The 11,086-nt window shown below is 43.2% G+C and overlaps 1 protein-coding gene across 2 annotated transcripts in view; it reads right to left on the minus strand.

Annotated features, from left to right (window-relative positions):
- The window catches only part of smyd3 (SET and MYND domain containing 3), a 785,608-nt gene extending 774,732 nt beyond the window's left edge, over window positions 1-10,876 (minus strand). The window contains exon 1 of one of the 2 annotated variants that reach the window (XM_072580427.1): window positions 10,648-10,876. In XM_072580427.1, the coding sequence (XP_072436528.1) occupies window positions 10,648-10,808 (161 nt within the window). In that variant the 5' untranslated portion in view covers window positions 10,809-10,876. The remainder of the gene's footprint in view (window positions 1-10,647) is intronic. The other variant, XM_072580432.1, reaches the window with a different exon arrangement.
- Window positions 10,877-11,086: the final 210 nt, after the last annotated feature.

Raw genomic sequence — 11,086 nt, forward strand, 5'->3', positions numbered from 1 at the left:
GAATAAAAGAATGACTAGAGTAACATTAAGGCCAATCAAAGACAGCAGTGGGAAGTGGTGTGTGGAATCGGAGGACAGAGGAGAAGTGCTTAATGAATACTTTTCATCAGTATTCACACTGGAAAAGGGCAGTGTTAGAGAGAGTACAGAGATACAGGCTACTAGACTAGATGGGATTGCAGTTGACAGAGGAGGTTTTAGCAATTTTGGAAGATCTGAAAATAGACAAGACCCCTGGGCTGGATGGGAATTATCTTCTGATTCTCTGGGAAGTCAGGGGGGGGGAAGATAGCAGAGCCTTTGGCTTTGATCTTTACGTCACCATTCTCGACAGGAGTAGTGCCAGAAGACTGAAGGATAGAAAATGTTGTTCCTTTGTTTAAAGGAGGGGAGTCGGGACAACACTGGTAATTACAGGCCAGCGAGCCTTACTTGGGTTGCTGGTAAGGTGTTGGAAAAAAGGTTATAAGAGATAGCGTTTATAATCATCTTGAAAGGAGGAATTTGATTTGATAGTCAACACTTTTTTTTAAAAAGAATAGGTCGTGCTAAACTAATCTCACTGAGTTCTTTGAGAAGGGTGACAAAACAGGTGGATGAAGGTAAAGCAGTTGATGTGGTGTTTATGGACTTCAATTAAGGCATTTGTTAAGTTCCACACCTTAGGCTATTGCACAAAATACGGAGCTTTGGGATTGAAGGCGATTTAGTGGTTTGGATCAGAAATTGGCTAGCTGAAAGACAGACAATGATGGTTGATGGGAAACGTTCATCCTGGAGCTCAGTTACTAGTGGTGTGCTGCAAGGATCTGTTTTGGGGTCATTGCAGTTTGTCATCTTTATAAATGATCTGGATGTGAGCACAGAAAGATGGGTTAGTAACTTTGTGGATGACATGAAGGTAGGCAAAGTTGCGACAGTGCTGAAGGACATTGTGGGTTACAGAGGGACATAGATAAGATGCAGAGCTGAGAAGTGGCAAATGGAGTTTACCGTGGAAGAGTGAGAGGTAGTTCACTTCAGAAGGAGTAACAGGAATGCAGAGCACCAGGCTAATGGTAAAATTCTTGGCAGTGTGGATGAACAGAGAGATCTTGAAACCTATGTACATAGATCCTTGAAAGTTGCCACCCAGGTTGATAGGGTTGTTAAGAAGGCATACGGTGTGTTGGCATTTACTGGTAGGGGGATTGAGTTTCGGAGCCACAAGGTCACGCTTCAGCTGTGCAAGACACTGGTAAGGCCGCACTTGGAGTATTGCGTACAGTTCTGGTCACCGCATTATAGGAAGGAGGTGGCAGCTTTGGAAAGGGTTCAGAGGAGATTTACTAGGATGTTGCCTGGTATGGAGGGAAGGTCTTTGAGGAAAGGCTGAGGGAACTGAGGCTGTTTTCATTGGAGAGAAGAATGTTGAAAGGTCACTTAATCAGGATGTATAAGATAATCAGAGGGTTAGATAGGGCGGACAGCGAGAGCCTTTTTCCTTGGATAGTGAAGACATAGCTTTAAACTGAGGGGTGATAGACATAGGACAGATATCAGGGGTAGTTTCTTTACGGAGAGTAGTAGGGGTGTGGAACACACTGCCTGCAACAGTAGTAGACTCACCAACATTAAGGGCATTTGAATGGCTATTGGACATAATTATGGATAATAATAGAACGGTGTAGGTTAGATGGGCAGATTAATTTGACAGATTGGCACAGAGGGCCGAAGGGCCTGTACTGTGCTGTAACGTTCTATGTTGGACGTTCTGAATTGGGAATAGCATTAAATCCAACAGGAGACAAAATTGCCAGGAAAAGCAACACACCTGAGGATCAGAAATATTTTACAAACTGAATGCAAAAACTCCTATAAATATGTGAAAAGATAAAAAGATTAGTGAAAACAAAATGTCTTCTAGTCAGAAAATTGGCAAGTTTTAATTTGGAACAAAGAAATGGCAGAAGAATTGAACACCTTCATTGGGCACAAATAACTTCCCACACATTTTTGGGAAGCAAGGATGGAGTGAAAGGATGGAATTGAAGGAAATCAATATTAGTAACAAAATGATGCTGGGGAGGTTAATGGGGTTAAAGGCTGACAAAAATATCAGGAGGGAAAAAATAGAAAGGAAGAGTTTTATTTTAAAAAAGTGATATATTGGAAAGTGTGGAACGTGCTGAAAATGTATTGCTTGAAAAGCGCAGTAGGTCAGGCAGCATCAAGGAGCAGGAGAATCGACGTTTTGGGCATGAGCCCTTCTTCAGGAAAGTGTGGAATGTGTAAATCTGAATGCCCTCGTACTTCAGTCAATTAAAGTAGACAGGCAGGCGCAGTTGGAAGGGCGAATTGTACATTTCCTTCATTGCAAGAGGATTTGAATTCAAAAGTTGGGACACCTTATTGCACTTGTGCAGGATCTTTGTGAAATTACACCTGGAGTATCGTGTGCAGTTTTGGTCTCCTGATCCAAGACAAGGTACACTTGGTAGAGGGAGTGCAACAAATGTTCATTCAATACCAGGGCTTGTGTTCACCAGAGAGTGGAGAATAATGAGAGGGGATTTCATTGAAAAGATAACAATTCAAACAGAGCAAGACAAACTGGATGCAAGAAATGTATTGCCCCTGGTTGAAAAGTCCAGAACCAGGGGGTTAGTGCCTCAGGATATAGGGAGGCCTTATAGGACAGAAATAAGGAAACATTTCTTCCCTCAGACAGTGGTTAACCTGAGGAATTCTCTAAAAGACAGGAGTGAAGGTCAGGTCAAGACAGAAATTTTTTTTTAAATTTTAAAGGCTTGAAGAGTCATGGAGAAAAAGCTAGGATGCAATGTTAAGATCAAGGATAAGCCATGATCAGCCATGATCAAATTGAACGGCAGAGCAGGCTCAAAGGGCCAAATAGCCTACTTTTGCTCGTAGTGAATAGGTTTCTCTGATCACCAGCTGCTTGGCATGCAGGTAGTCATTCTCTTTAAACGTCAACAGGGTTTATGTCCAGGCTCAATGGTAAAATGGGGAGTATGCCATGCCATGAGATTATAGGTAACGTGTGAAGACAACTCTATTGTTGATGGCTCCAGTGTTCATGGTTAAGCTACTAGATCTGTTTGAAATCTCTCACAAATATAGTAATACATATCCCCAAAGTGATATCCCTTGTCCTTACAAAGACTGTACAGTGATCACTCCTATCAATATTGTCATGGAAGGACTCATCTGTGACATTTAGATTGGTGAGGATGAGTAAAGTAGGTTTTTCTTTCTTCTCTTACTGGCTCCCACTCAACTTACCACAGACCCAGTAGGTTAGTTATGTCCTTGGTTATTAATAGCACTATAGCCATTGACGTCCCCAACTCTCACTATACTCAATGGTGAATGTCTTTGTTACAAACTCCCAGAGCAGCTCCTGCCCAAATGTACACTACTATACAGCCACTTCTGGCTCTTTCTTGCCAATAGGAAGGGACCTAGTGGATGACGGTGTCTGAAACATCATGAAGTACAGTTCCATGAGTATGACTACACAATATGGAAATACACTGCCTTTTTAAAATTGTGGACTGAAATGAGAAAGGGTACAATCTTAAACAAGAATGATTACTGGAGGATTGCAACAGGTCTTGAAGACACGCAATCTAACATGCGTTGCAAATACAGTTTGCAAAATTCCTGATTCTAGCAGGTCTTGATGCGTGGTCACAGACAAGCTGGAGACAAACCAATGTGTGCATATGGAGCTTAACTTATTGGTCTGTGGATTAGCAAACAGTTAATGACAAAATAATGCCAGCCAACAATGTGATTGGTTATCACACATTTGATCAGCATGGGACTGAATAAGATATACTGAGAAGCCTTCAGTGTTCCCACCAGCTCTGGAACTCAGTACAATAAAAGCTACTTGCAGCCTCAAGAAAACCAGTTTATTTTTCCTCCAATAGTTGCTGTGACTTTTAAGTAAAAATTCAGAAACTTTTTAAAGAGGTGTACCAAACCAGCCCATGCCTCTGAAAACACCTGAAGACTGACCAAAAATGAGAGAAACCTCAGAATCTTATAGGTTCTATCAGATTAGACAGGATAAATGTCAGAAGGATAATGGTTTCCCCCCCCCCCCCCCACCCCGTGACTGGGGAATCCAGAATCCAAAAGGGGCTGTTTAGAACTGATGAGGAGAATTTATTTCCAAGTGGGGAGTCTGTGGAATTCTCTGTCCCAGAAACCATTGAATGTTCGGGGAGTTAGATATAGTTCTTAAAGATAAAAAGGAATCAAAGGATATGGAGAGAAGGCAGGAACTGGGCAAGGATATGTCTCACCCCTGTCTTTTTGGCAAGGAGCATTTGTGGAGATTGTCCCAATTTAATGATGCTGTTCCAAACTCCTGTAACAGTCTGTTAGGTTTTTGGATAGATTAAATTATTCTGTATTCTGTTCTCTTTTGTGTACATTTTATTCAGTAATATTACACTGAAATGATGCTTTGTTTAAAAATAAGTGGTTGGGCCAGCTGCATTACTCCTGGAATATCCACTTTACACCTGCTCAACACAATTAGAAAAGTTAGGGTCTGGGCTATTTTAAGTGCTTTGAGAGGGTCTGGCCTGGTCCATACCAGAGTCCTCACTCATACCTTCTGTCAACCTGAAAAAAAAAAATCAGGTAAATTGGGGAATTCTGTATACTTTTTAAAATCTAACTTTTGTGATGACTCAGAGTGGAACTGGACTTCCAGCTACTACCCCAGTGAGTCAAATCAGGTGCTGCTTTATTATACTGAACACGACGATGATGTGGCTTCAAAAGGTGTATTTTGGCCCGATTTCTTTGAAAGCAAGATCTTCTGACAGGTGCCAAGCAGTCTATAATGCGATAAACAACTTGCAACTTTTTAAAAGGAACTCAAATGCGTCACATCAATAGAAGAATCCCGAGTGGGTGTGGTCAAGCTCTCAGATCCAGAATTTTAGTTAGTTTTCAACAGTTGTCGCTGGGCTCTCAGCAGAATTAGAAGGCAGTGAATCTCTCCCAGATGCTACACTGTCTCTGAATTGTCTTTTGACATTTTTTTCCCCTCCTGGATTGTCTCTCACACAGTTCTGTAATCAGTTTTCAAAATTTGCCTTTTTGCCAAGGAGAGGGCATAAGTTTAGGGTCAGAGGGGACAGATATAAAAGAAACCCAAGGGGTAACCTTTTCCACACAAGAGGGTGGTGCATGTATGGAATAAGCTGCTAAAGGAAGTGGTGGAGGCACCATTACAATTGTACCATTTGAAGGGGATTTGGATGGGTATATGAATAGGAAAGGTTTAGAGGGATGTAGGCCAAATGCTGGCAAATGGGACTAGATTAGGTTTGGATATCTGGTCAGCATGGACAAATTGGACCAAAGGGTCTGTTTCTGTGCTGTACATCTCTGATTTTTTTTTAATGGGATGTTAACATATTGGAACAGTTAATTACGATTAGTTACTGGATTTATTATTCTGTTAATTTCTCCAATGGGCTTAAGTTCTTTCTTTTGTTGTATTTTAACTATGTTTGAATAGATTGTGTTTTACTTAACATCAAGTTTGACCAACTGAATTGCACCTGGAACACAGCATTTGGCATTTACCTTAAATTAAGAAGTTTGGTATGTTGCCTCCCAGGTGCAAGGGTACGTGATGTCTCTGATCGTGTTTTCCGGGTCCTTAAGGGGGAGGGGGAGCAGCCTGAAGTCGTGGACCATATTGGCACCAATGACATAGGTAGGAGGAGTGCTGAGGATGTTAGACAGGCTTTTAGGGAGCTAGGTTGGAAGCTCAGAGTTAGAACGAACAGAGTTGTTGTCTCTGGTTTGTTACCCGTGCCACGTGATAGAGAGTCGAGGAATAGGGAGAGAGAACAGTTAAATGCGTGGCTACAGGGATGGTGCAGGAGGGAGGGATTTCGGTACTTGGATAACTGGGGTTCTTTCTAGGGAAGGTGGGACCTCTATAAACAGGATGGTCTGCACCTGAACCTGAGGGGCACTAGTATCCTTGGGGGGGGGGGGGGGGGGGGCGGGGAGGAGGTTTGCTAGTGCTCTTGGGGTGGGGGGGGGTTTAAACGAACTCTGCAGGGGCATGGAAACCCAGACTGCAGCTTTAGGGTGCAGGACCTGGAGTGTCGGGAGGTTAGGAATATGGCATCAATCTTGAAGGAGGGTGCCTGTAAACAGAAAAGTGGCTTGAAGTGTGTGTACTTTAATGCCAGAAGTATATGAAATAAGGTAGGTGAACTTGCAGCGTGGGTTGGTACCTGGGACTTCGATGTTGTGGCTATTACGGAGACATGGCTAGATCAGGGACAGGATTGGCTGTTGCAGGTTCCAGGGTTTAAATGTTTTAGTAGGGTCAGAGGTGGGGGTAAAAGAGGGGGGGGGTGTGGCTTTGCTTGTCAAAGATAGTATTACAGCGGTGGAAAGGAAGATGGACAAAGATTTGCCATCTGAGGTAGTTTGGGTTGAGGTTAGGAATAGGAGAGGTGAGGTCACCCTGTTAGGAGTCTTTTACAGGCCTCCCAATAGTCCTAGAATCGTTGAAGAAAGGATTGCGAAGATGATTCAGGAGAAGAGTGACAGTAATAGGGTGGTTGTTATGGGGGACTTTAACTTTCCGGATATTGATTGGGAAAGCTATAGCTCAAGTTCGTTAGATGGGTCAGTGTTTGTCCAATGTGTGCAGGAGAGTTTCCTGACACAATATGTAGATAAGCCAACAAGAGGTGAGGCCATACTGGATTTGGTTCTGGGTAACGAACCAGGCCAGGTATTAGAACTAGAGGTAGGTGAGCACTTTGGGGACAGTGACCACAATTCGGTGATTTTTACTCTAGTGATGGAGAGGGATAAGTGTGTACTACAGGGCAAGAGTTATAGCTGGGGGCAGGGAAATTATGATGTGGTGAGGCATGACTTAGGATGTGTGGATTGGAAAAGTAGATTCCAAGGCAAGAGCGTAATTGATATGTGGAACTTGTTCAAGGAGCAACTATTGAGTGTCCTTGATAAGTACGTACCTATCAGGCAGGGAGGAAAGGGTCGTGTGAGGGAGCCGTGGTTTAATAAGGAGTTGGAATCCCTTGTTAAATGGAAGAGGGCGGCCTTTGTAAAGATGAGGTGTGAAGGTTCAATAGGGGCGATTGAGAGTTATAAAGGTAGCCCGGAAGGACCTGAAGAGAGAGCTAAGAGCAGCAAGGAGGGGACATGAAAGGTCCTTAGTTGGTAGGATTAGGGAAAACCCTAAGGCTTTCTATAGGTATGTTAGGAATAAAAGAATGACTAGGGTAGGAATAGGTCCAATCAAGGATAGTAATGGGAAGTTGCGTGTGGAGGCTGAAGAGATTGGGGAGGCACTGAATGAATACTTTTCGTCAGTATTCACTCAGGAACAGGACATTGTTGTCGATATGAATACTGAGGCACGAATACGTAGAATGGATGGCTTTGAGATATGTAGAGAAGAGGTGTTGGAAATTCTGGCAAGGGTGAAAATAGATAAGTCCCCTGGGCCTGATGGCATTTATCCTAGGATTCTCTGGGAAGCAAGGGAGGAGATTGCAGAGCCATTGGCCTTGATTTTTGTGTCCTCTTTGTCTACAAGAGTAGTGCCGGAGGACTGGAGGCTAGCAAACGTGGTTCCCTTGTTCAAGAAGGGGAGTAGGGATAATCCTGGTAACTATAGGCCAGTGAGTCTCACTTCTGTTGTGGGCAAAGTCTTAGAGAGAATTGTAAGGGATAGGATTTATGCACATCTGGATAAGAATAATGTGATCAAGGATAGTCAGCATGGTTTTGTGAAGGGCAGGTCGTGCCTCACAAACCTTATTGAATTCTTTGAGAAGGTGACGAAGGAGGTAGATGAGGGGAAAGCGGTAGATGTGGTATATATGGATTTTAGTAAGGCGTTTGATAAGGTCCCCCATGGTAGGCTACTGCAGAAAATACAGCGATATGGCATTGAGGGTGAGTTGGAGGTTTGGATTAGGAATTGGCTGGCTGGAAGAAGACAGAGGGTAGTAGTTGATGGCAAAGGTTCATCTTGGAGTGCCGTCACTAGCGGTGTTCCGCAAGGATCTGTTTTGGGACCATTGCTGTTTGTCATTTTTATAAATGACCTGGAGGAAGGGTTAGAAGGTTGGGTGAGCAAGTTTGCGGATGATACGAAAGTCGGAGGAGTTGTAGACAGTGAGGAAGGATGTGGCAGGTTACAGCGGGATATAGAGAAGCTGCAGAGCTGGGCAGAAAGGTGGCAAATGGAGTTCAATGTAGCTAAGTGTGAGGTGATTCACTTTGGTAAGAGTAACAAAAAGATGGGGTACTGGGCTAATGGTCGGATACTTGGTAGTGTGGAAGAGCAGAGGGATCTTGGTGTCCATGTACACAGATCTCTGAAAGTTGCCACCCAGGTAAATAGTGCAGTGAAGAAGGCATATGGCGTACTGGCTTTTATTGGTAGAGGAATTGAGTTCCGGAGTCCTGAGGTCATGCTGCAGTTGTATAAGACTCTGGTGCGGCCGCATCTGGAATATTGTGTGCAGTTTTGGTCGCCATACAATAGGAAGGATGTGGAGGCACTGGAACGGGTGCAGAGGAAGTTTACCAGGATGTTGCCTGGTATGGTAGGAAGATCCTATGAGGAAAGGCTGAGGCACTTGGGGTTGTTTTCATTGGAGAAAAGAAGGTTCAGGGGTGACTTGATAGAGGTGTACAAGATGATTAAGGGGTTAGATAGGGTTGAGTGAGAACCTTTTTCCACGTATGGAGTCAGCTATTACAAGGGGGCATAGCTTTAAATTAAGGGGTGGTAGATATAGGACTGATGTTAGGGGTAGGTTCTTCACTCAGCGAGTCGTAAGTTCATGGAATGCCCTGCCAGTAGCAGTGGTGGACTCTCCCTCTTTATGGGTATTTAAGCGGGCATTGGATAGGTATATGGAGGATAGTGGGTTAGTGTAGGTTAGGTGGGCTTTGATCGGCGCAACATCGAGGGCCAAAGGGCCTGTACTGCACTGTATTCTTCTATGTTCTATGTTCTATGTTCTAAAAATCAGGGTTTTGGCTACCTTAATATATTTTGAGGGGGTCTGGTCTGATGCATAACATGAGATATACCTCCCAATTTTTTCAGTAGTTCCTAGATGTTACTAAGAGGACTTCAGAGCCTACAGGCCAGGTTAACCATTGTTGTTCCTGATGCTTAGATCAATGCGATATGGTCCAGCTGCTTTTATTTTCCTTTTTGTAGACTTTGTCGCAGCTTCATACAATTGAACAGCTTGCTGGACCACTTCAGGCAAAGGTTAAGAGCCAACCATTTTGTTGCATCACAATTTTAAAAAAAACATATTGATACAGTTACTTTAAGTTCCATCAGGAACTTAAATCTGCCACCCTCAATCTGGCCTACACTTGACTCCAGATCCATAGCAATGCAGTGGACTCTGAACCACTCAACTGTATACATATTTCCCCTTGCACCTTCCTGAGCACAATTAGTGTTGGGCAAGAAATACTAGCAGTGCCAAAATGCCCACATTCCAAAAATAAAATGGAATAAACTCAAGTTCCTGAGTTTGGCTTCTGGAGTTTTTAAGATGTGTTTATTTCATTTAACTGCCCTGTTTTAGTTAACATGCACATTCGGTAAGATATCTCAAGTACATGCATGTGGTAGAAATCTGACTTGACATTTTCATATTTAAACATGCTAGGCATTTGTAGCAAATTGCTGTTCCACCAGATCTAAACATAGTTTACCTATTGTGTGCTATTTTTAAACACAAAACAATAATCAACCTGCCCAGAGTTAACATGTCCAACTTCGCTGTACTTTTGTTCAAACGAAGCAAGGGTGATGGGAGAAAAAGCATTTTACATAGCAAGTAGTTAGGGCAATGGAAATATAGAGGAGTCAGGTTCAACTAAACATTCAGAAGGATATTGGATCATAATGGTGCTCAGGGATATAGGAGAAAAAAAATCAGGCGATTGGCATTAAATAAGAGTCAATGCAGGCTTGATGAGTCAAATGGCCTCCTTCCACACTATAAGATCATTGTGAACTGGCTAATCCAACCAAAGCCTTATAACAGCTCAGAGAATAGCTCTTCTGCTTCCAGATCCAGTTGATGCATTGAAGTTCTTTCAGAGATACTTGCTTCACTTTATCATACACCATGCCTGAATTAACATCACTAAATAAGATTCTCTAACTGGTTATCACTAGCCCACGAGCTTGCACAGCACATTATGCCTGCCACATGCCCTGTGGTACAACAGTGACTACATTTGAAGAGTACTTCATACGCTGTAAAGTGCGTTGGGATTTCCTACAGTTGCTATAATCTATTTTTGTTTCTAACTTGCGAGTGTACAACACAAGTGAATAACGAGGCAATGCTCACAGATTACAACTTCAGGAAGAGGAGATTGTATTGCTGGTTATCCTGTCGTGTTCTAATATCTGTAACTCGCTCATGTACTGGGATCACACAAGGACATTTTTTAGAAATCAGTAGTACAGACAACATACACGTTTTGTACTGTGACAGCTTATATTATCTGATTATTGTGATAACACATTTCCAACGTGCAACATACAGTAGGTCAGATATCCAAAGGTACCTGGAAAGGCAGTGTTCACAGACGGAGCCCATAGCTTTCTTGGAGGGGATGTAAGTGTAGGGCGAAGCAGAGTAGAGGAGCTGCCCTGGGACTATAGCTCTGTTCGCCTTCAGTCCTTCTCCCCGGCGTCCACAACAGTCTCTCTGGAAATACCGCGCCATCGTGTCCCGCAACAGCTGATTTGGAATCTAGAGACAGGCGCCTTCTTAACGTCAGTTTCCTTCGCCCTGTCCCCTGACGTCGTACGTCTGACGCCAGCAATGATGTCGCCATCATCACGTGGAATGAATGTATAGCAAAAGTTTACAGTGTGATTTTGTCATAATTTCTGTGCCTTACAATTGTGTCCTCCACAACCACCTGATGAAGGAACGGAGTTCCGTAAGCTAGTGCTTCCAATTAAACCTGTTGGACTATAACCTGGTGTTGTGTGATTTTC

This window comes from Chiloscyllium punctatum, chromosome 11 (genome assembly GCF_047496795.1).
Source record: "Chiloscyllium punctatum isolate Juve2018m chromosome 11, sChiPun1.3, whole genome shotgun sequence".
In the NCBI taxonomy this organism is placed as follows: domain Eukaryota; kingdom Metazoa; phylum Chordata; class Chondrichthyes; order Orectolobiformes; family Hemiscylliidae; genus Chiloscyllium; species Chiloscyllium punctatum.